At 36.3% G+C, this 26532-nt stretch overlaps 1 protein-coding gene across 4 annotated transcripts in view; it reads right to left on the bottom strand.

Moving 5' to 3' along the window:
• Window positions 1–4917: 4917 nt before the first annotated feature.
• The window catches only part of LOC107562929 (calcium uptake protein 3, mitochondrial-like), a 27385-nt gene continuing 5770 nt past the window's right edge, over window positions 4918–26532 (bottom strand). The window contains exons 5-16 of one of the 4 annotated variants that reach the window (XM_016247684.1): window positions 23457–23504; window positions 21137–21219; window positions 20960–21031; window positions 18719–18760; window positions 15277–15372; window positions 11985–11999; window positions 10936–11030; window positions 10517–10688; window positions 6837–6945; window positions 6551–6708; window positions 6137–6201; window positions 4918–5768 (exon numbers count right to left, since the gene is read on the bottom strand). In XM_016247684.1, coding sequence (XP_016103170.1) covers window positions 5762–5768; window positions 6137–6201; window positions 6551–6708; window positions 6837–6945; window positions 10517–10688; window positions 10936–11030; window positions 11985–11999; window positions 15277–15372; window positions 18719–18760; window positions 20960–21031; window positions 21137–21219; window positions 23457–23504 — 962 coding nt within the window. In that variant the 3' untranslated portion in view covers window positions 4918–5761. The remainder of the gene's footprint in view (window positions 5769–6136; window positions 6202–6550; window positions 6709–6836; window positions 6946–10516; window positions 10689–10935; window positions 11031–11984; window positions 12000–15276; window positions 15373–18718; window positions 18761–20959; window positions 21032–21136; window positions 21220–23456; window positions 23505–26532) is intronic. The other 3 variants (XM_016247686.1, XM_016247685.1, XM_016247687.1) reach the window with 3 other exon arrangements.

Raw genomic sequence — 26532 nt, forward strand, 5'->3', positions numbered from 1 at the left:
CTAAAGTTGAAAAAGTGAAAAAGCATAATAGGACCCCTTTAAGAAATATAGACTTGATCGGTATCGCGTCATAGCTGTGTGGGCGGAGTCGGCGTGGGGTAAACAGTCTATTCCCCTTCATTGGAAAAGCATGGTGACTCAGAATGGCCTACATAAAATCATTTCTGCCGCTCGAAAGAGCAACATACGTATAAAAACTGAGCCGTATTGGGTCGGACTGTCCATACGGTATCTGTGACTGGACAAATGACCCAACTGAATGGCCAGAGGTGTCGTTTCCCGACATTTTTTGTTACCTAATTGAGCAAGAGACAGCTTACTGACTATACGAGACTGCTTGTGAAAGTAAACATTTGTCGTTTTGTTTTGCTTAATTTTAATAAAGTGATAAAGACTTGAGTAAAAACCTGTCATACTTTCTTATTGATATATTAAAAAGATTTTTAACATTGACAAAACAGGTAACATTAAGGTCCGAAGTGCCTTGAAATGTGCAGCGTTATTCTATATGGTGTGTGCTGCGGCTGTCTAATCATTTTCACAAATACATGCCGTAAAATAAAAAGATAACATGAAAATATGTATATAAAATACCCCAAAAAAAACATGGTTATTGGTTACTATAGTTAAGCCATGGTAAAAACATTGTTTTGCTACACTGACCGTAGTTTAACCATGGTATTTGTAGTAAAACTGTGGTTATAGGCTACAATTGGTAATAAAAACGCCCCCAAAAAAAACATGGTTAGCCTCCTATACTTTTACTATAGTAATACCATTGCTAATTTTCGTGGGATTGTGTAGAATAATATGAAATAAATGTTTTAATAGATTATGACATCACAAAATATCAGGGAGTGAGATTTATTTGATTGTGATGCGAAGGAGGGTTACTGTAAGACCCATCAGAAATGGGTTGCGGTGCATGAGGACGGGACTAATGACAGATCCTTGCAGGGTAAGTAGTGTAGCCTATCTGTGCTACCCGCTCAGTGCTACCTCCGGTAGTCCGTCTGTGTAGTCCTATACATCTTTAGATCAGGTTTTTAATTAAAGGGGTCATATGATGCTGCTAAAAAGAACATTATTTTGTGTATTTGGTGTAATGAAATGTGTTTATGCGGTTTAAGGTTAAAAAAACACATTATTTTCCACATACTGTACATTATTGTTTCTCCTCTATGCCCCGCCTTTCTGAAACGAGTCGATTTTTACAAAGCTCATCGGTCTGAAAAGCTAAGTGAGCCGAATACCTCAAGTGTGTGACGGAAATGTTACGCCCCCTTACCAATTTGTGATGATGCCCTGTCAGGCCGGAGCGACGATTCAAAAACATGAAAACCCATTCTAAATGAGGCATTCGTTGCATCCAGTGGGGACATAATTATGGATTACAATGACTTATACTGTCTTTTTACGCACTGTGTTGCATCACGCTGTGTAAACATAAAACCATGTCAGTGGCCTATGCAAACCTTCCCACAAGCGCTTGTAACACTCCAAAGAGAAAGGAAAAATTGAAATCTCATCATATGAACCCTTTAACTTATTAGAGGTAAGTTACAGAACACCTACACGGCAACTTTTCAGCATTGCACCAAGCCAAAATCTATTGAAATCATCACAAAAAGTAAAGATCAAGCACCTAACAAGGTCTCCGCGCGTTAATTCGAATGGTTTGTTTTCCCCCACGGCATAAACGGTTATGACGTTTTTGTGGGCGTTCCCAGCAATGCCGAACAAGTCTATAGTACTCACTCATAACATGAAATTAACATGCTACTTAATCAATTCTACCAATGTACATTCATTCATAATTCCCAAACCACATTGTTTCTGCTTCTTTTCACCACACAGCATTAAAATATGAAATAAAATGTCATTAAATTTAACAGCCAACAAGAACATTTTAGATCAGATTTATAATTAAAAGCTTTATATAATTCAATTTTTTCCATACTGCAACAAAACAATAAACACTCATCAATAAAGTAGAGCTTGTAAAACAAAAACTTAAAACAATAAAAAAAACTTTCTTTGCATGAACATTTGGGCGGTGTTATGCAAACCTTCCCACAAGCGCTTGTAACACTCCAAAGAGAAAGGAAAAATTTAAATCGCATCATATGAACCCTTTAACTTATTAGAGGTAAGTTACAGAACACCTACACAGCAACTTTTCAGCATTGCACCAAGCAAAAATCTATCGAAATCGTCACAAAAAGTAAAGATCAAGCACCTAACAAGGTCTCCGCGCGTTAATTCGAATGGTTTGTTTTCCCCCACGGCATAAACGGTTATGACGTTTTGTGGGCGTTCCCAGCAATGCCGAACAAGTCTATAGTACTCACTCATAACATGAAATTAACATTCTACTTAATCAATTCTACCAATGTACATTCATTCATAATTCCCAAACCACATTGTTTCTGCTTCTTTTCACCACACAGCATTAAAATATGAAATAAAATTTCATTAAATTTAACAGCCAACAAGAACATTTTAGATCAGATTTATAATTAAAAGCTTTATATAATTCAATTTTTTCCATACTGCAACAAAACAATAAACACTCATCAATAAAGTAGAGCTTGTGAAACAAAAACTTAAAACAATAAAAAAAACAATATTTAAAGACCTCCAAATAAGCTATTATTCTTAACTCACAAAACCACTCTATAACCAAATAATTTTCCTCCTTATAGCAAAAAAAATCATTAAAGGGGTCATATGATGCTATTTTAAAGATCCTTATTTTGTGTATTTGGTGTAACAGAATATGTTGATATGCTTTAATGTTCAAAAAACACATTCTTTTTCAAATACTGTACATTATTGTAGGTCCTCTATGCCCCGCCTCTCTCAAACGGGTCGTTTTCAACAAAGCCCCCTCCTTTGACAAGCGCACTCCGCATTTGAACAGTCAATAGCAAATACTTATAATATAACAAAACATACTTGCAGTCGCTGATTCAGAAGCGCCAGATTGTCATAGCAAAGTCGGAATTGACCCTTTTTTTGTTTGTTTTAGAAATAGCCTTTGTGCACAGCCAGCCTTGTACTCTTCTAGGTTCAAAAAACTGTCGTCCATAAAATGCGTTGCACAAATTCGAACATCTGGGTTGTGCTGTTCTGTTGTAAATAAATCTTAACCAATGATTCCTAATTGCATCTACTTCCGGAAGGCCAAATAAAGTGCTTTTGCTTTCGCACTGAAATACACAGCGTCTCCCTGACATGGCTGGTCCTGAAACCACGCCTTCTTTCTTTGCGTGCACATTTGGGCAGCATTAGGCTAATATTTCCACATAGTGATGTAGATATGTGGGGGCGTGTTAGAACGAGCCGTTTTAGGTAGGCGTGGTTGATTCTTAACTTTCATAAAGAATATCTCTTTGGATTTGAAACTTTAGTCTTTGCAACTTTACAGATCTTCTTTATGCACCAAGAGCTTGTATCACTTCAAATAGAAAGGAAAACTTGAAATCGCATCATAAAACCCCTTTAAACTTAACCAGCTGTCTCTAACAGTTAACCTCCGCAACCATACTAACATTGCCTTCTTTAATATGCAACACACACAACTGCTGAACGCGTAACACGGTAATTTATAGCCCTTTCTAAACTCAAACTTTACACTAACTTAAGTATTTTCAAATACCTGATTGTAATGCATTGTTCTGTTGTTTACATTGGATAAAACCACTCTGCACATACTCTTGTCCTCCTCACTGCAATAACGCAATAAGGAACGTTCATCAACGATGTAAAGCTTATGAAACTAATCATTACTCTACACCCGACTCACGCTCAGATAAGAGCATCACAGCTCATCATCGTGGTTTGGGAGACTCTACTCTTTCGAAACACATTTCCTAGTCAAGAACTATAGAAATGATCCCTGAAAGTATAGTCTTGACTCTCTTAGACTACAACCAGCTCTAGTCAATTCTGTCACTCTGAGTCTCAAAGACGGTGCTCAGAGGTTAACGTCGCCACAACACACGACGCAAAACAGCGTTTAGGAAAATAACATCTAAAAAGATTGGCACTAATGCGTCAAAGATTTGTAACTATTACAAATATTGTCTCACGTCGGTACACGTTTGGGGAACACGGTTGCTCGGTTAAAATGAGATATATTTCCACATTCAGTAGTGCTCACCATTATCATCGATTATAAAAACAGCCCCCACATTCAAATGGAATTTGTAACATTGTTCTGGTTTTACATGTACTATAAATAATGTCAAATACTTTGTTCTTATTGTAGTAACAATATAAATATCCTTATATTATTGTCAAACATGCAGTTACCCATAATGCAAGTCAAACAACGCGTGACAAAGCAACCAATCAAGAGAGAGCATAAGTATTCCTCAATAAAACAGACAGAACGTCACATTTTAGACTTTCGAACCCAAATATAAAGTGCAAATACATTTAAATAACAGTAAATAAAGAATACACAATTTTTTAAGTTAACATGTGTCTGTAGGGTTTTATCGTGAATTGGTACAGCACTAACAAATGTCCGGAGCGAAACCGCCCACTCTTTATAAGGTTCCGACAAGAGTGTAAACTGCTCACTCAGTTCAGATTTTTATTCATCCAGGTATTTTTTGACTATTTGTTATAACCCAGAAAACAGCATTTGCGGTATTCTGAAGACATACGTCCTTAAGATAAATTTAATAACCAAATACAGCCAGCAGCACGTTTCAAAATTTCACTCACGGAAACTTTTTCCGAGCAGATTATCTATTTCTCCTATAAATGTTTTAAATATGCATAGAATGATGAAATAATATTCTAATATAAGAACCTGTGTACAGACTATATGAAGATTATAAGTAACCTATATGTCATGCAGAATCATTGGACACAACAATCTTAAAAACACAGTGAGAAATGTTTTTCTTTATTGACTTGAAAAACATGGAATTTCAAGTCTGTATTTGTTAAGTGCTTGCATTACAGTACAGTCTTAAAAAGCGTGCTTAAACATCTTGTTAATTGCCTCAGAAGGCAAGTCAATCTTGTACAATCATTGTACACTCATACCTGTTCAAAAATAAATTGTGTGAGAAAATAACAATTTTAGATTAAGGCAATGCTCATTATTGGGCTTAATGCTACATGAGCTACACAATCTCTTTCAAACCCAATTTATGATTTTGGTAGCCTATTATCATAAAGTATTACTGTTTTCACACAGTATGATTCAATAGCTATATTTAAACAATCCTGAAAATGGAAAAGAAAATAGCTTTGTTTGTAATTGGCACAATTAAATATACGGTATGATGCAATATAATATAGTATAAATATGATGAATAAAAGGCCATAAAGAGTAACTCATCTTGCTTAAAACATTTCTATTAAAAATGCATGAAAATTATCTCTTTACTTTGCCACGACACTCATGTGCAACTTCAAAACATACAAAAATTGTACCAGCTGAAACTTAGATACACAGCAGAGAGATATGCCATCCTCCAGGTTACATGCAAATTATTAATAGATTAACAGCTGATTACAATTTGATCATGCAGGCCTGTGCAGATACTAGAACATGCAGTGCAGAGCGCTGATTGCAGAGACACTATCCCAATCCAAGTTTCCCAAGGATTCAAAGAGGAAGAGGAGGAGGTAGATTTTATGATGGAATCTCTAGCACTATGTCTTCTCTCTCAAACATTTCCAGAGCAGACAAATCAGTTTCATTCGGAGACAGAAAAGCCACGTTCCTGATTGTCATTCACCTGGTGCAAAGGAAAATGGAAAAGAGCTAATTAAAACATTTTCTTTTCAAATATTCACTCATTAAATCAAGCTTTTCCTGTACAAAATATATAACATGAATGGTAAGATTGTATATATACACTACTGCTAAAAACTATTTAATTATAATATAATTTAATTATAATATATTATATATAATAATATCATATATTAATATGTTACAATGTTACTGTTATACTACTTGTAATCAAATAAATGCAGTCTTTGTAAACATAAGTTTACTTTTATGAAAAAAAAACAACAACTCCAAACTTTTCAATAATGTGTGTGTGTGTGTGTTTGTGTGGGTGTGTGTGTGTGTGTATATATATATATATATAGGGTTACTTATCTGCCGGCCAGTTCCTTCTTCAGACACGATCTAAATGAAGTAAAACGCTCTACGGCCTTATAGCCCTGCAGAAAAGAGAGCAAATTAGTCATTAGGCTACTTTAGCTGACAAAATTACTATTAAAAAAACAATAACTTTTTTATTTACTATCAACAAACAACTAGCTAGATTACAGGAAAAAATATGCGAAAATACTTTTATCAGAAGAAAATGTTACGATTAGAAATAGTCCTAATAATAATGATTAAAAACTCTAAAGGAAGCTCATTGTACAGATTTAGCCACTTAACACTAGGTGGCGCTATAGTTGCAGTGATACTGTCCTTAGCTCTTACAATTACATTCGAACGCTTGTAATAACTCAGTGATGTAAAAGATGATGCACCATTCTTTCCCCTACACCCCTCTCTTACCCTGCCTCCACGGTGCAGCCGGTCCTTCATGATACCAATGAACTCTTTGTAACTGAGCTGATCATCATGATCTACATCAAATATCTTGAAGATGGTGTTAACGAGGTGACGGGTCAGTTTAAGGCCTGTTGCAACATACACTGCACGAGCAAACTCATCTGGAAGACAGAGAGAGACGCATTCGGATAGTGAATTTGCTCCACAAATTTAATGTAACAGGATCAGCTCATTTTTTGGTTTTCTTATAGTATTTTGAGTATGCAGTGGTAGGTCCAAAGTATTTCACCTTGTCCAATGGAACGACAGGCAAAGTTGTACATCTGCATGGCAATGGCGAAGTCTTCGAGGTTATTGAGGAACTGGAAGAAAGACCTGAACTCTTCAAAGGTGATGCCCTGATCATGAAAGAAAAGAGCAAAAAGACACGGGCAAAATAAATCTTTTAATCTGAGACATCCATTCAAACCGACAGAGCTGCCATAAACTGACCTAAACTGGATCTGTGAGTGACATAACATCACACAAAATCCACAAGCACAAATGGCATTTCATACCCAAGCGAATCTGTACTGAACAGACAAGTGCAATGATGGACAAAAATAAATCAACATTTTGATATATGCAAAAGAAATCAGACGCTGTGCCACTCATGCTTGTTTGCTGATGCATGTTCTGCTCTTTGTTCTCTGCCACACTGCTCACAATGATACATGCGACAATGAAAGGCATGAGTCATTTTACAGCACAATGTCATAAAATTGTCAGCCTGTCTAAATGCGGAGAAGCGAAAACAAACAGCAAGCATGACATCATAGACTGGAATCAAAGAGATAACTTACTACTGACTGACAACAGAACACCAAGAATGTCTTAAAAACAGCTCAAAAGTTTGGGGTATTTTTATGTTTTAAAAACAAGTCTCATACTCACCAAGGCTGAATATATTTACTGAAAAATAGCATTATTTTGAAATATTATTACAATTCAAAATACCCCTTTTTATATTTATTTGAATACATTTTAAAATTAAACTGGATTTGTTTATGTGATGGCAAAGCTGAATTTCCTGCAGTCGTTACTCCAGTCTTCAGGGTCACATGATCCTTCACAAATCATAATATGCTGATTTGATGCAGTGGAAACATTTCCTATTATCATCAATGTTGGAACCAGTTGTGCTGTTTAATATTTGAAATTAAAGAAAGGTTTGTAATCAATGTTTAATCAGTTTGATCATTTAAACGTGCCCTTAATGAATAAAAGAAAAAAAACGACCCCAAACTTTTGAAAAGTATAGTTTACAGTGTACACCCAAAAATGATATATTTTTGTCTTCATTTACTCACCCTCATGTTGTTCAAACCCTGCATTTCGTTCTTCTGTGAAACTCATTTTGAAGATTTTGATATCTTTATAACATTTGACAAAACATGCACAAAAGCACCCAAGACATGTTCCACAGAAGAAAGAAAGGGATACTATATGTCATGAGGGTGAGTAAATGATGAAAGGAATTTACATTTTAGAACTGAATGCATAGAATACTGCAGCATATTGTCCTGCCTGTCAAAATGAAATTTATGATTAAAACTTTTCCCTGGGGTGTCAGTGTGTTGTAACACGGATCTGCTTTTTGGTTGTAGGAAAAGATAAAGGGTAATGAGGTAGAAAATACCTTAAACAAACACAGGAAAGGCTTGTCACAGCTATGGTAATCCACACAAACCTCTCTGGTGTGTATTTAACATAGTTCTAGTTTCACATTAGGCTTAACTGTTGAGTAGGTTTGAGTTCAGGACTTGGCACTCTTGTGGAAAACCATAAAATTCCATAAAAGTGAGTTTAGGGTCTATTCCGTGGGAATTTGAGAAGAGGGTGCAGTCATTCTAGCCAAATGTACAAACTGCTCAAAGGGGCCCCAAAACCTGATACCTTCAACACAAACAGATCCCTCGGATGGGACTGGGAAAGAGCTAAAAGAGAGCAGTCACGCATGGAGAAACCTACATCAGGTGACCCGTTTTAGATGGGCAGCATGACAATCTTTATTCAATCACAAACTTTGCCCCAAGCACATACGCACACCGCACCCACACAAATACAGTGGGCGAAAAAGTATTTGGACACTTCACTTAGAAATGAAGAAATTTCATTATAAATATTATAGATATATAGGTAGGTAGACAGACAGCTAGGTAGGTAGAGACAAGTTGGTAGACAGACAAATAAGGTAGAGAGGTAGACAAGTAGGTAGGCAGACAGACAGGTTAGATAGATAGATAGATGATAGATAGATATTTTAAGTGTGGATGAAGCAACCAAATACTTTCTGGGGCCACTGTAGATTTGAATATAATTTAAACTCAAGAAATATATCGAAAGTTCTCACAACAAGATAATCTTAGCTGGTTGAAAGTAAAGGGAATTTACTTTCTTGAACATGTGCCACAAAATCAAAGAGCGGGAAAACAACTGAAACAAAATGAAAGGCAAATCCAAACAAAACACGATCTGATCAAGAGCTGCGGGACGACGAATCATTCTGGCAGGGACAAACCTCTGCTTTCTTCCAGTGTGTGATAAACAGGGATAACAGAGAGAATACAGGAAGTTTTTGTACACTGTAATAGAGCTGGAACTTACCCTGCATCTTATATGACTATATTACACCTTTACTACGTATATGAATGCATCATTATTACAGCAATCAGTATAGATATACTGGATACTGATGAGAATATCTGGAAAAAAAAAGGAATCAGGTTTCTTCTGACAGTCACTAAAGATTGGATTAATATGCAGTTTGAACAGAGCCTGTTTTTAAGAATTACTATAGGGGCAGAGTATACCGAACAAATAAAAAAATAACAAACAAACAAAGAGACACATAATATAACATTTGCATTGAAGAAATAGTTCTTTACATTGTAGAAATAGTCAAAATAATAATAATAATAATAATAATAATAAAGTCATGTGGATTATTGTAATGTTTTTATCATTTCTTTAGCACCCATTTACTGCAGAGGATCCACTGGTGAGCAAATGATATAATGCTAAATTTAATTGAAATTTCTCCAGATCTGTTCCAATGAAGAAACAAACTCATCTAAATCTTGAATGGAGAGCAGAGTATACCGAACAAATAAAAAAATAACAAACAAACAAAGAGACACATAATATAACATTTGCATTGAAGAAATAGTTCTTTACATTGTAGAAATAGTCAAAATAATAATAATAATAATAATAATAATAAAGTCATGTGGATTATTGTAATGTTTTTATCATTTCTTTAGCACCCATTTACTGCAGAGGATCCACTGGTGAGCAAATGATATAATGCTAAATTTAATTGAAATTTCTCCAGATCTGTTCCAATGAAGAAACAAACTCATCTAAATCTTGAATGGAGAAACACACTCATCTTGCATGGCCTGAGGGTGAGTACATTTTCAGCACATTTCTTTTTATTTTTGAGTTAACTATTCCTTTAAAACAACCAGTTCCACTTTACTACAATGTGTGAGTTTGACACTCGCTTCTTAAATAAACATATAGTAAGAAATATGGCTGTCTGCAGGATGAAAAGGTTTAGTCACCTAAGTTGTAGAGGGGTTAGAACAGAAAGACTATAAGATTAAACTGCAGTTTACATGCAAGTGTCCCATGCACACTCACTAAAGGGGCACTTGAACATTCAAGGGTTAATGAGCACTCCAGGTGTGGAAATGTGTGTATTTTTGGGCTGAATAAGAGAACTTTATACATGCATAGAACAAATATATGTGTAAGTTAATAAAAATTAAATTGTAGTTGTATTTTTAATATACAATTTCCTTTTGGGGCACAAAGTGTTGAACCATGTAATGCTGTTGGGTGAAAGTGTGAGCATGGGGGAGGTGGTTGTCAAAGTTGTCCTACACCTTCCTTTCAGATGAAGTTAGAGGTGATGTTACTCATTACCTTCTCATCAGGTATGCACTGTCGCACATTCTCCAGGTAGCTGCGGATATCTTCTACATTAGTGTAGCGCAGCAAGATTCGCGCAAAGTCCTCTTCGCTGATGGTGGTCATGCCTTTGGAATAAGTCAGGAACTCGATCTCCAACATCTCAGTTTGCAGATTATCCATAAATCTGAGAGAGCAATGACCGCAATAAGAGTCAGAGTCAGTTTGCAGCCTTAGGAGATGGATAGGAGATGTTTTTAAATACTTTTTTTGACATTTTATCATGCCACATCCTGTTAGGACAAGCTGTTAACTGATTTCAACATTTCCTTCTACCTGCTTGATGGACATTAGTTCTCACACATCCATCCTTGCCAAGTGGATATGAATTAGTGGCATGTTTTTAGAGCTTTTTTCAACCCAAGTTGTCATACCTGTAGAAGTCGTCAAACGTTAGCTCTGCCTTCCCCTTCTTGCCAAAGAAGTGCACAAGCAGAGTGGTGTCAATCATCATGTTCTCATCGGCACGCTGCGATTGGTGAGGAGTGGCAGTAAAGAGAGCAAAATGAGAAAGAAGAAAATAAGACAAAAATCCTTCTGTCTCTGGAATAAGAAATCAGTCCATCATATGCTTGCTGAGCCATTCAGAGTACCAGCCATCCAGCCCTTGAAAGGGTGCATCCATTTATCATTTCTCCCCTGAGCCTACAGAGGACAAGTTTTGAGAAGGCGTGCAGATCTTTATACCATATGTGGGCGAGAATGGCATAAAGATTGTATATTAGAATAAAACAAAAACACAAAGAGCAATGATACACAGAAATGCACACAGACATGCCAGTTGTGCACATATAGACCCCCTGTATACATCTGGTATATTCAATTACCACTGAATGTGGTTTAAGAGAGCCGTTCACAAAAATCGCTTGTCAGGATCGGACATTAATACCAGATGTAAATACAGGACACCAAGACATGACAACAAAAGCAAAGACACACAAAGCATCCATATTGCATGCGTTTCTGCAGCAAACTTTCACACAGCGTATCTGCAAGAGATTTGTGAAAGAAATGCACACGTGAGCAAATTCCACCTTTCCTTCTCTAGAGAGAATCCTCAGTTTGTTTAAACACCTCAACTCTAAAGTTAAAGAACAATTTGAGCTATCTTCAAAGTATGATGAATCCTTTTTACCAAGTGGAGCTCAGGAAAACTTTTATCAAGTGGAGCTCATGTTGTTCATTCACCAGTAAAAAAAAAAAAACTTTTGCCAGTGGCACGGCATCCAAAAACCTGGAAGAGGGTGGCCGAAAGGTGCAAATCCAGGTTGTTTTTCTTTTCTTTTCTACCCATGCTTCACCCTCATCTGCAAGAAGAGCCAAATCATGCCAGGTAAAACCAGACATAAACACTAAACATCTCTTCTCATGGTTACGGGCCTCTGTGCAATAAAGCGGGCCAGAATGCAAGTCCATGCTGTACCTCTAGCTTAAAATCCTATCCATGGAGATACAATCAGTGGGTAGTTATAAAGAGAAAAACAATGATTCTTTTTCACTAGCCAGATAGATTCAGTGTCATAGAGGTTTAGTGTTTTATCAACATATTAAAATAACACAAAATTGTAAAACGTTGACTGTAAAACAGGGGGAAAATGTTAACTTCTGATCCCAAGAGCATGGAAGTACCAGTCCAGAATAGAATAGAATAGAATAGAATAGAATAGAATGACCATTATTGTGAAATAACATTTAAAATAAAAAAGTCCCAATTGTGAGATATAAAACCACAATTGTGATAAATAAAGCAAATACCTTTTTATTCATTCATTAACAGCCTTCCAAGAGACTGTTCCAAAAGGATAGTAGGCATGTTCTCATGTCAGAAGCTGATCCAAAAAAGTAGGTTAAAAGTATACAAGTATGCTGTCCTCTAAGATACCTTGTTTTAGCTAAATTCAAAGGCAGCATCATATACACTGCAGCTTCTCCAAGTCGAATGTCGATAGAACATTTTGCTGATTTTTAATTCACATATATATTTCATTCAATACTGACAAAAAAAGCAGTTCCACCTAACTAAAACACAATATTTCACCCAATATTTGTGTGTGCTGTTAATTTTTTGTACATATTCACAACATTGCAGCTCTGTTGGAAACAACTGTAAGTGTAAGGTGAGGAGCATTATTAGTGTGATGCAAGTATAAGTGACCCTTAACAGTTGCTACTTGCTACTTATGTAAGAACGCTCTAAATCAATCACTTATTAGGTTTCATACTGATTAGGATGCTGCCTTAAAGGGTAGCTGCCAATGACCTGTCAATGACCATTAGCATCTCGCTCAAAAATGACCAAAGAGTTTCTATATTTTTCCTATTTAAAACTTGACTCTTCTGTAGTTACATCGTGCACTAAGACCGACGGAAAATGAAAAGTTGCGAGTTTGATATTACGGAGCACCTGAAAATAGGCTTATAGGAAGTTACCTAGCTGGGAACTATTTTCAAGCGCTGCGTAATATCATTTGCGCCTGCTGCACCCATGGTACGGCAGCAAAGTTCCTTGATTATTACGCTGGAATAAGAGTATAGTTCCTAGCCATATCGACCTAGAAAATCGCAACTTTTCATTTTCCGTCGGTCTTAGTACACGATGTAACTACAGAAGAGTCAAGTTTTAAATAGGAAAAATATCGAAACTCTTTGGTCATTTTTGAGCGAAATGCTAACGGTCTAATCAGATTCAATGATCTATGCTAAGCTACAGCTAAAAGTGCTACCGCCAGACCTGGAGATCGGCTGAATGGATTCGAAAATGGTAAAAATCAACTGTTTAACTCTAGGGGAGAAAATGAGCCTATTTTCAAAAATAGTGGAGTGTTCTTATAATTGTCGCTTCTTCTTTTGAGCAATCATTTACTAGCAATTCCTGAGTGAAAATTGTTTCAAAGTAAATCCTACACCATTTTTTTTCTCAGTGTAGATTAAATATATACATATTGTAAATGTTAGATTTGGTAGAATATTCTATATGCTAAATATATTTATTTTATATACTAAAATACAATGCTGGAAAAAAACTGAATTAAAACTATAACTGAAATAAAAATAAATTACAAGCAAAAAAATCCAACACCATTTTTTCAGTGTAGCTTAAATAAATATCCACAAATGTTAAATTTGGTAGGTTCTAGCCTAACTTGAGATCTGTAAAATGTTTTCTGGGATCTGGTATGGATCAAATCCAAATTTCAACATTTCTTTTATTGGTATCTTTGTGTTTTTGTATTCACCCCCATTACTTTGCCCGCTGGTGGTCATAAATATGGCAGAGGAGCAGAAAAGTCATGTGACTGAAACGGATAAATAAACTAATCTCTCTTTTATCTAAAACATTTATAGATGTTTTTCTCCTTTCACAATTTCATAATCAATCTGCTGGAAGAGTGACACCACAACACTGTGGTTACAGGAAACCATTAATGTGAGGTCATCATTCTATGTAACACCACAGCCAGGCCCACAGTGTGACTTAGACACTGCCTGAAGCTTTTTACTCTTTGATCTAAAAACAGCGGTAAAAACAGTGATTACTGCTGTCGACTTCTAAGATGAGTAACCCCAATCACACTTCCACACATGCTAGCATGCGCCCTTTAGCCCACAAACACACAATGTCTGCTACCCTGCAGTTGCCAACTCAGACAAACAGACCTGTCTAACTGCTGTGTCATCTGAGGAAGCCAAGCTGAAATTACCCTTTCATTGTGAATAACAGACTAAGTAAATACAGGGCATCTGCACACAGCTCTCCACAATCATTAAACTACTGCTTCCTACAGACGCCCTCTATTAGCCATTAAGAACACAAACACACCATCAGGATGAGCAGATGTATTCTGACATATTCAGTGTACAAACAAAGGCCTTTAATGTGCCTGCCTGCTGAGAGCACTCACGATATTATGTTATTATTCGCAGTTGGTTTAAAGGGGTCATATGATGCGATTTCAAGTTTTCCTTTCTCTTTGGAGTGTTACAAGCTGTTCGTGAATAGATAAGATCCCTAAAGTTGCAAACACTAAAGTCTCAAACCCAAAGAGATATTCTTTATAAAAGTTAAGACTGGTCCACGCCCTCCTAAAACGCCTCGTTCAAACACGCCTCCACATGTCTACGTCACGATGTGGGAAGATTTGCATAACACCGCCCAAATGTTCACCGCCCACTAAACACTAAATTTTTTTTTAACAATTTGCAGCTTTATACCTTACTACTGTGAAGGTTTTTAATATTTAAAATTAAAACATCCCAATAGAGTTTTTATTTTTTAATCTGAGTTTTTGGAAAATACACTTCCATACTTATAATTTAAAAAATAAGACATTCACTGAAAGCCAGACTTTTTTTTCTTATCAAGTGAATTTATATCAACAAAAGTATCTTGTTTTAGGATGTTTCTGTGTTTTTACTGAAAAACAAGGCAAAAATACTGATTGGTTGATTGATTGGTTTTTGGAGTGAAGCATCAAAAACAGATTTACTAGAAGATCAACAGTTGATTAAATACATACAAAAGAGGGATGAAATTAATACAAATAAAAGGATATTCATAGGTAATTTAAATGATGATGTTATAGGGTTGGGATGATAAAACAGGGAGGAATAAAAGTTATGATGTACCTTTTCCAGGTAAGAGCATTGTGTTAGGGATGGCTAGGGACAAATAAAAACATGGGATGAGACTGGAGGACAGAGGGCTATAGCTGTACCTCTGCCAGGTCAGAAAACAGGGCCTGGCTCGCGCCACGTCTCAGCATGTCCCAGTAGCTCCTGGGCACAAACTCCTGACTCTCTTTTTTTAGCACCTGCAGAGGGGTTAGCATGAGATGGAAAGCTGTTATCATGTTAGCTTTGACAGACATGGTTAATAAGAGGATGTGTCAGGTGGTCTCTCAGTCCTTTTCTCAACCATGAAGGATATATTGCAAATCTATCAACCTGAACAATTAAATATACTGTATGAAAGATTAATATGAAGATTGGGAGAGGGGACTTGATGTTAGCCAAATGCTAATTGTATGTGGTTTTATGAGGTGAGTGATCAATAATTTAAAGAAATCTGGGATATTAACCAAGGTTTTAGGTTTTAACAGCATATATATACATAAATATATCACGTACAGAGTCTTCTGTGAAATGGCTCATGTGTGTCATCATTCACTCACAGTATTCAGTTTATACCAGAGCACAAAATCTTGATTATGATTGGTCCAGTCTATGAATATTTTCAGGTTTGTTTTTAAATGCATATCACTTCACCATGTTCTTTCCAGACACTTTTGAACTAATAACAGTGGCTCAGACTTAAAGGGGTCATATGATGCGATTTCAATTTTTCCTTTCTCTTTGGAGTGTTACAAGCTCTTGGTGCATAAAGAAGATCTGTAAAGTTGCAAAGACTAAAGTCTCAAATCCAAAGAGATATTCTTTATAAAAGTTAAGAGTCAGTCACGCCTTCCTAAAATGGCTCGTTCTAAAACGCCCCCACATATCTACATCACTATGTGGGAAGATTTGCATAACGCCGCCCAAATGTTCATGCAAAGAAAGAAGGCGTAACTTTTATTCTCGCTGTAGTATTGTTGTTGCCGCCACCATGTCGTGAAGGCACTGTGTGATTTGTTGGGAAAGCGAAACTACTTTGTTTGGCCTTCCAAAAGAGGACGATATCTGCTTCGTCATGCCAGGAGTTGATCCATGCTGGTCTCTGAGGAAATACTACAACTTTGTGCTATAGATCGCCGGATCAGCTTTCACCGTGGACGAAGCGGAGTCCAGCCTGGGGTCGTTACATGTGGTTGCCGCAAGCCCGCCGGACGCTCCTTCGTTGAATCTGCCGCCTCTGCTCACTCAGCCCGCTGGCCGTTCCTCACTTTATCCCCGGGCCTCTGCTCACTCTAGGCCACCGCCACTCACTCTAAGCCACCGTGTGTGACGCTCGTTGTGAAAGCGAAACTACTTTGTTTGACCTTTCAAAAATGGACACGACTAGAAATCAGTGGTTAAGTAGTTTTTACAACACTGTTCCAGAACACTTCAACCCAAATATTCAGATGTGTGCAGCACATTTTATGGAGGACCGTTTCCTGATCCGGAAGAGTAGACTACAATGCCGGCTTTTCTGACTGCAAGTACGTTTTTTATATTAAAAGAGTTTTTATATTTTATATATTTAAAGCGAGTCTTTTGGGCAGTGTAGAGTAGGGTTGTTGTTTGTAATTTCTCCGATCACAAATGCAGACATGGTTTTATGTTTAATGTTTTATGTTTTGATGCAATGCAACGCAGCGCGTAAAAAGACAGTATAAGTCATTATAATCCATAATTATGTCCCCACTGGATGCAATGAAATGCCTCGTTTATAATGGGTTTTCATGTTTTTGAATCACTGCTCCGGCCTGACAGGGCATCATCACAATATGGGCGTAACATTTCCGTCACACGCTTGAGGTATTCGGCCAATCACAACGCACTGGATAGCTGGCCAATCACAGCACACCTTGCTTTTTTAGAACGATGAGCTTTGTAAAAATCGACGCGTTTCAGAAAGGCGGGGCATAGAGGAGAAACCATAATGTACAGTATGTGGAAAATAATGTGTTTTTTGAACCTTAAACTGCATAAACACATTGCATTACACCAAATACACAAAATAATGTTTTTTTAGCAGCATCATATGACCCCTTTAAGCAATATACTGGCACAAGAAAGGGTTTTTTGGGGGCGAGGATTTTTTTCTTGTGATAAACACACAGAGTAGTCATGATGTAAGCAGAATAACTGATTCTGACTTCACAACATGACAGCATTCAATAATTCAATGATTTATCATCAGTTTTATTTATACAGAGGCTGAGAGACTAATAGTGACGCATCAAGTTAAGGAAAACAGGAAATATATTTCTCTCATCAGTCCTGTGCTGCAAGGAGCCACTTTAATAGACAATGAAGACCCTTGTCTTTCACTCTGTCACTCTCTGGGATTCACAGATATTCAACAGTGGCTTTATCCAAACGTCACAGAACTGGAAAAATTATCACCAGTTCAGGAGGGCTTTTAATGGAAACTCTTGTGTAGATGTTTGTGTTTGTACTTGATCTAAACGTGAAAGTGGATGTTTTTTGTTTTTGTGTGAACAGAATTGTCCACTAATAATAATAATAATAAATTTGGTAACATTGTAAAAATGTTTTGTGTGTTAGTCTATAGTAATTAGAATGAACTTTATTTAGAAATAAAATAAATTTTTAGTATGTTGTTTGCACTGTCATCAACCGATGCATTTATTTAATAAAAAATACAGTAAAAATAGTAACACTGTAAAATATTATTACAATTTAAAAAACTGCTTTCTATGGCAAAGAATTTAATTTTCAGCAGCTATTAGTCCATTACTACAGTTGTCTATTATTAGTCTTCAGTGCCACATGATTGTGCTTTGTGTGATACCTTATTATATGGTTATTCGATGAATATAAAGTTCAAAAGAACAGCATTTATTTGAATTAGAAATATTTTGTAACATTATAAATGTTATGTCTTCACTGGCACATTTGATCAATTTAATGCATACATGCTGAATAAAATATGACTCAATTATTTTAAAATCTTATTGACTTCACACTGAATGGTAGTGTATATAATGATAGCATAAATCCATTAACGTGGTCTTGAAAGAGTTGAGAAAAAAATGTTTGAGTTCATATTGAAATCTCTGACTTTTTAAATGTCCCTTTAATCTCATTGTTGTCTAGAAGAAGCAACATCAACATCTCATTTGAGAGATGTAATGCAAGTTATTTAATAAGTGAATGTGAAAGACTCCAGAGCTGGCTCAATAGAAAACACATTTTACACCAACAACTCCACCTACTCTTACCCAGACCTGTTCTTTATAGCCCACTGACGAAGTTTGTAACTGACACGTTGTGGTTAAAGAAACTAAAATCAATAAGAATCAAATTAGACTGATTGTGGCAAAACACCCACATGCTCTCTGACCTCTGAGGTCCACTCCACCTCCCTCCACATTTTCATTCAGTCATCTGCAGATCTCTCTCATTCTCCCATCATTCCTGCCATGATTTCAAGATTCACACAGAGGTTATAGTTCACAGGTCAGAGGGTGTGACAGACAGAGTGATACATACGCTGTTTACGGGGGCAACCTGATATCCATAGAGCTGCATACTCTACACAGAGACGAGAGGAGAGGTCACAGCATGCGGAAGAGGAGAGGAAGGAGAGAACGACATAAGAAGAGATGGACAAAGACAGGTTAAACATGCAAAGAGTAGAAAGTGGTTTAACCACAGGACAGTTGGCACACTTTCGCAAGAGACTGGCTCCCTCTCAGACAGTCCTTGAGAAACTGGACATGTGAATGAGATAAGAAGGGTTATGCATCCGGGACAGTGGATGGCCAAATGTACTCAGATGTTTTTAGGATATATATATATGGGGGATTTTCAGCATCCCATATATAACTAGGCTTGTACATTTTCTGAAGATAATGTGACTGGTGCTTGCCTGTGCAAAACTCGCAGTTATGATTCTAGGCTGTTGTGGTTGGTTGTCCAGGCATGGTTAAGGTGTTCTAGCGCTAGAGTGTTGTCAAAATATGGCTCAGGCCCATTGTTCAATAGCCATCAATGGGATTTTTAACCCAATTTGTCATCTGGCTAAAGCAAAAAATTTTAATTCTGATAAAAATGTAATAAATAGGGATGCACTATACACACACACACACACACACAGACACCAAACGTTTGGGGGCAGTACTTTTTTTAAATTATGTTTTTTGGAAGAAGGGCTTATGGTCACAAAGGCTGTATTTGATCAAAACTACATTAGTACATTTAAAAAATAAATATTGTGAAATTTTATTACAATAACCACTTTCTATTTTAACATATTTTAATGTATTTATTTATTATTTAATTTATTATTCACATGATCCTTCAGAAATCCTTCTAATATGCTGACATGAAGCTCAAAAAAACATTTCTTATCAATGTTGAAAATATTTGACAAAAAATCGTAACAATATAAATTACTTTCCTGTCACTTTTGATCAAATAATGTCCTTGTGGTATAACAGTATTCATTTCTTAAAAAACAAAAAAAACTTACTGACCCCTAAACTTTAAATTTTATATCAGTGCATCCCTATAACACAACTCCTCTTCAACAGCCTGCATGATTTGAGATATCATACATATCTGTAGGATGCTTTATGTGCCAAAGTTTAATACTTAGGTTAGGGTTATATCACTAACCCCAGGTATGAGCAAAACAAATACTTATGCAAACACCACTAACCAGGTTACAGTACCACTATCTCACTCCAAGCTCTTTCAAAGAGTGCTGAATTCAGAGTGTGAATGGATGTCACTCCTTCTATATCTTATGTAGAACATGATATAGTTTAGTAATGATGTGTTGAAAGACTTTTACACAAAGTATGTAAGATCTCTTTACAATACCTCTGATTAAGTTTTCACAAAATGGCAAAATTTTTATCCCAAAGTCATCTGACAAACAAGCATCTTAATCCCAGTTTGATATGACCTTAATCACTGGCTCACTGTACATTTGCAGCATTTAAAATAACACTAGAAATATTGTGCCCCATGTCATGTTTGCCCTGATACTACTAAAAAAAAAAAAACCTTTATCATGTCATGACAAAATATCCATTTCCCTTTACACAGAAGAATAACAAAACATACACAATTTTAAATAAGAATCCCCAATCACATTGAACAAAAGACAGAGAAAGTTGTAAATGGAGAAACATAGAGGCTGTATTCCATGTTAATGCCATAAACCCTTTGAACCATGTTTATCTCATGAAATCCTCTAGTTTTCATGGCTCTGAAGAAACATCTTATGGGAGATAGTAGCAATCACTAAAACTCATTTTGGATCAAACTCTTCTCCAGCCATACCGGCCGTTTGGAAAATATCGATCAAACTACAAGCTTTATAAAGCCATCTACAGTAACTGTACCTTTAAAAATCACCTTGGTGACAAAATTAATATGCAACAGTGAGATACTGTCTACACCGTCCTAATTAGTAATTAAATATACTGTTTATGACACTTTCTACAAACAAAAAACAAAATAGTGCATGACATTTTTTTCCCTCGACAAATGGTTGAATGACAGGAGGAAAAATCATCAGAAATGTTGACTATCAAGCTCAGGAGATTTATGTTCTATGATAATAGAATTTTGGATACATCTAAATAGTGTGTTGCATTTTTTTATTAAATGTACAAATGTGTAAAATACAGGATTCTGATTTTAAATTTACAATTTGGGAGAACTAGGACTGAAAAACAGATTACAATATTGTTATAAACAAAGATCCTGATATCAACTTACCAGTTGAGCAGATTTTTCAGCATCTCCCTTTCTTCCTTTTTTCTCATTTTTCTTTCGAAAGATTTCTTGCAACTATAAAAAGAAATAGAGAAAAGGAAGAAAATAAATAACGGTGAGTTGAATAATTATTTTTAAAAACAAACATCAAGGGCTAGAATCAACAATTTATCAACTCACCACAAGAAATTCCCGTTTATCCACCATCTGGTTACCGTCAGCATCAAACATGTTAAAAGCAATCTTAAAGCCTGCATGAGGCTCTAAAGAATAGATGTGAAAAGAATGTTATATCAGGCCTAGTATTATAAGTTGTAGCACAAATGTAATAAAACAATACAATGTATAAATGTATTTGCTCATTAAGCACTGCAAATTTTGCAGTCAATCTGGTAAACCACTATTAAACGTTAAGTCACTAGGTGGCTAAAGCAATAATCAGATCAGAGGTGAGGCCCACATTTCTAAGAACCTGTTATCACCCCAAGAACTTGCAATACACGTTTGCCTTCACCACTTTTCCTTTCATCACTCTCTTCATGTGTTTTTGAACCCGTCAAGAGCCACATGTCTTCACTTTGTTATGTTGCCTAAGCAACAGCACAAGAGAACATGTTAGGCAGCGTGTTTCTGTGTTACAGCTATAATTTAAGACACTAGCTTAGTCAAACGGCCATAGACAACTCTATGAATGGAAAATCATAAATGAGATCTACTTAACATCTCAGTCATTCCTCCTAAATAGTGAACGGAACACTTTTGCTGAAGTCTCCTGCTTCACAGACATTTTATCTTGAGATAAAGAGTTATCTCACACATGAATGTTTCAGAAGAAATCTCAACAATGTAACAAACTGTGCTTCTTGGCACAAAACTTGTCTGTGATTTTATTGTGAACTCGTATTTCTCACAAATTCTTCCATCACTAAATTATCTGCGCTATGCTATCCACATTCATTCATATCTCTATACAGTTAGTGTAACGTAACATTGGTCTCATTTGTGTCTAGATGACAAATATACATGGAACTTCATATATGCATAAGGATAAACGTACTTTTGATCCTGTAGGTGATCAACATTTCTTTTATCTTTTTTATTTTATTCATTTCTTAATTTTTTTGTTTACTTTTCGATTAATTCTTTTGATTTAAAAAATGCAAATACTTTGCCCATTTTGTGAACTTGTAAGATTTTTGGGTACTACGTCAATTCAAGAATACTCTTTAAATAATGCAAATATATGTGACCATGGACCAAAAACCCAATCAATCAGATATTTTCTTGTAAATTAAAAAAATAATGCGTTACTTTACTAGTTACTTGAAAAAAGTAATCTGATTACGTAACTCGCATTACTTGTAATGAGTTACCCCCAACACTGGTCATAAAATTTATGAATAAATAAGCTTTCCATTGATGTATGATTTGTTAGGATAGGACTATATTTGGCTGAGATACAGCTATTTGAATATCTGGAATCTGAGGGTGCAAAAAAAATCTAAATACTGAGAAAATCACCTTTAAAGTTGTCCAAATGAAGTTCTTAGCAATGCATATTACTAATCAAAAACTAAGTTTTGGCCATATATTTATGGTAGGCAATTTACAAAATATCTTCATGGAACATGATTTTTACTTAATATCCTAATGATTTTTGGCATAAAAGAAAAATCGATAATTTTGACCCATACAATGTTTTTTGGCTATTGCTACAAATATACCCAAGCGACTTAAGACTGGTTTTGTGGTCCAGGGTCACATATGTATTTATATTTCTTCCAAATAATTTTCTGAGAAGCATTTAATATTACAGAAAAAGCACATGAACTTCACATGTGCAATCGCATGTGAAAAACATTTGAAACTCACATGAAACATGTGGTTTTGGAACATTTTCATAGTATAAATGTGTAAAACCCATGTTCACATGTTTCTGTCAATATGGGGTGCTGTGTGTACATTAATGAGGAAAAAAATTAACTTAAATGATTTTAGCAAATGGCTGCAATATAACAAAGAGTGAAAAATTTAAGGGGGTCTGAATACTTTCCATACCCACTGTATTTCACATGTGATTTTGACATGTGATTGCACATGTAAATTTCATGTGCTTTTCCTGTATTCAAATAAAATATAACACAGAACTCAGTCTCCTGAGATTTAAATGAGCAACCTCTGAGCAGCAAAATCTCCCTTTGGCCTGAAATCGGAACCTTTAAATGTGCAGTGAGTAAAATGTGGCTTTAGAGAAACTTTTTTTTTTTTGGTGAGGGTGAGAGTATGGGTGGGCCTTGTCTGAGGTCTGAGCCACACTACAGACGTAAAACATCCATGGACCAGAACGATCTTTGATTCATGTTTAAAATAGGAAACATGCATAGTGTGCTGATTTCAAAAGAGAGGGGCACAGAATAATAAAGCATGGGATAAGAATGAAAGGTTAAGGGAAGGAGACATAGAGAGAGAAAAGATGGAGAGATAGAGGTCATATACTCACTTGTCAGAATGCAGAGCAAAAAGAGATACTCCGTGTAAGCGATGATGCCTGAAAAAGGATATCAAAGGGTCACATCCATTCTGCTAATGTACAGTAACACACTAACAACCTACAAATGGCCTCGTCTTCCCTTTTTATAATCTCTCATTTTTCTTTTAAACTGAAAACTCAGAAGGCGGCTCATCTGCAGCTTGGATTAAAATGTTTACTGATTTTCAAAGTGAGGGGCCTCCAGAGATAGATGGAGTCACATACCCTTTTCCCTTCTTCTCCTGCTCCAAAAAAGGACAAGTAATCCCCCCTTTCATGATGATAACATCTAAAAAGGTGCCTCTCGGCTAAAGTGTCTGTCTACATTTAGGTAACATTTGCCCCACGTTTGGCCCACACACCGAAGCTGAAGACTTTGACACTGTGAGTGACCGCCATGGAGACAGAGGCTGCGTTCAAAGGCTTCTGTTTGGATAAGGGTGTTCTAGAGGCATCCGTCAGGCCTGGGAGATGTGCCCCATTTAGACAGGGAACTGTCCCTGCTTTTGTTAGACTCGTGAGAAAAGTGGCAAAGTGGAGTACGAAGGAAAGAGAGAGTGAGAGTCAAAAGAAAAGCCAAAAAGAGACAAAGCGAGGTGGGCTGATGAAAAGATGGAAGTTCTGTTATGTAAAGGCACTGGGGGAGGGCAGGGAGAAGGGATACGTTTTCCTACACCTCCATTGAAAGTGTTCCTCTCTGCAGCTTCTGTGTGAAGGTGGACATGGAGACAGTAGCAGGCATAGAGATAGTTCAGGGTGAGTGGACTGAGTGTTACGGGACACTGCCTGTGCGCCTTCGGGAGGAAAACCCGACACTGAAAATTCAACCCTACACCCGCGGTCTCACACACTCACTCAAGCAATACAGAGGCATTCAAAGTCCACTGAGCAAGACAACTAGAGCCAGAAGAGACAATCAGATTGGAAAATGTGGGTATAATTGATTTATTTTCTGATAATCCTCTCTCAAATCTCACTTGCCTTCATTTGAAACTCTGACATCTCTTATTGTGCTTCATGCAATAAAATAAATAATACAAGTTTAATAATGACATTAAAGATGAACAAATCCTTTTTAGGCAACTATTGCTTTAAAATCCACTGTGAACTATGTGGCTTGATGTTAGAGTTGAAGACTCAGGGTCAAAGGTTATCACTGGGGGTCTAAAACAAATTTAAAGACATTAATAGATGTCTAAAAGCTGCTTTAAACTGGTAAAACACAGCTTTTTAGCTGCAGACAGGTTGTTAATGTTTACATGGTGCTTACAAATGTAGTAAATCTTTGTTTTGTGCACGGACCCTTAAATGAAGAGGCACTGTTTTACATTCCATTCATTCCTGTTCAATACGGTCTCAATACTAAGTCTGTCTCCTAGAGTTTAAATGCCAAATCTGATGTGTTTGTATGAGATGATTCATACTTTTAAGGGTTCGCATACCAATCGTTCTGATGCAAAAACACTGGCATGAGTCGAAAGGTCTTGTTCCTGATCTGGATGCATAACAACAGTAATGGAAAATATTTGCAGAATTTTTGTTTTAAAAAAGCAAACAGCACAACTGAGCTCTAAAATGTATTCATTTACGGTCTATATTAGTTGTTCGCAACTGTTATTAATCAGAACTGCACAGGTTCAACTTTAGGATGAAGATGAGGTTGAGGATGTCACATAACCTGTCCAGGTTGGTCAGGGTTTCTGCATGTTTTTTGAAGGTAAATTTAAGGCCTTTTAAAGACCTTTTAGAGACCAAGTAAAGAACATTGAAGGAATAAATTAAAGCGAAATAATTCGGCAACATGAAAAGAGAAAACACATTTTCATACACATTGATATTTGTTCTTGTTTCAAGTATACTGTAAATCAATTTTGTTTAATTTCAAACAAAATAAACTATGCAGGACAGGGTACTATTTTACTAAATAAATAAATGCATCTAAAATAAAATAGACCATATCAGAACATAACTGATTTGTTCTCTTAGAAACTGCTCCTTAGAGACCAGAGCACATTCACGGATTTCGTTAGCAAAGCTTCCTCAATTAACATCTGCATGCTATCATTACCACAGCTTGAGATCAGACGGTGTGTCAAGCTGCAGCTTCTCGTGCACGGGCATCTGCTGGATGCATGGCTCCACATCAGTGAAACCAACAAGATAAATGTACCGCCGCCAATTTAAGGGGATGATTTCAAAAACTGTAATTACTATGAGGAAGAAGATAATTCAGAGGGTTTATTTTTAGAGTCCTGCTGGAGTGTAAGAGGGTGGAGTGTGTGTGTGTGTGTATAATTATCACCGCTGGGAATTAGCTGGTGGTGTGAGCAAGTGCTGCTTCGTACGCCACGAGCAAATACTTTAATTGCTGCTGAAGAACTGCTAACTCTTGCAGTTATTTCAACAACATTTATTTAGGTATTAATGCAATTCTGCACTCTGTTTTTAGGTTTCATTCTCCATTCTGGTCAGTAAGCATGTACAGTCATGGCCAAAAATATCGGCACCCTTGGTAAATATGACCAAAGAAGGCTGTGAAAATTAATCTGCATTGTTAATCCTTTTGATCTTTTATTTTAAAAATTCACAAAAATCTAACCTTTCATTGGATAATAAGAATTTAAAATGGGGGGGGGAAATATCATTATGAAATAAATGTTTTTCTCTAATACACATTGGCCACAATTAACGGCACCCTTTTATTCAATACTTTTTGAAACCTCCATTTGCCAGTTTAACAGCTCTAAATTTTCTCCTATAATGCCTGATGAGGTTAGAGAACACATGACAAGAGATCAGAGACCATTCCTTCATCCGAAGCCAGTCCCATTTGAAGTTCCAGTCGTGTCTGATAACAGAATATGCTGGAGTTTGTTTTTGGATGAGCTTGGAGAATTTTTCTTGAAACCCCCCCAAACAACATGTGGTGTAGGTGCTGTTTGACAATTTTTTTTAAAGGTTTTCTGACCCCGAGACTCAACTATTTTCTGCAGTTCTCCAGCTGTGGTCCTTGGAGAGTCTTTAGCCACTCAAACTCTCCTCCTCA

Source organism: Sinocyclocheilus grahami, unplaced genomic scaffold (assembly GCF_001515645.1).
Source record: "Sinocyclocheilus grahami isolate Dianchi unplaced genomic scaffold, SAMN03320097.WGS_v1.1 scaffold848.1, whole genome shotgun sequence".
Taxonomy (NCBI): Eukaryota; Metazoa; Chordata; class Actinopteri; order Cypriniformes; family Cyprinidae; genus Sinocyclocheilus; species Sinocyclocheilus grahami.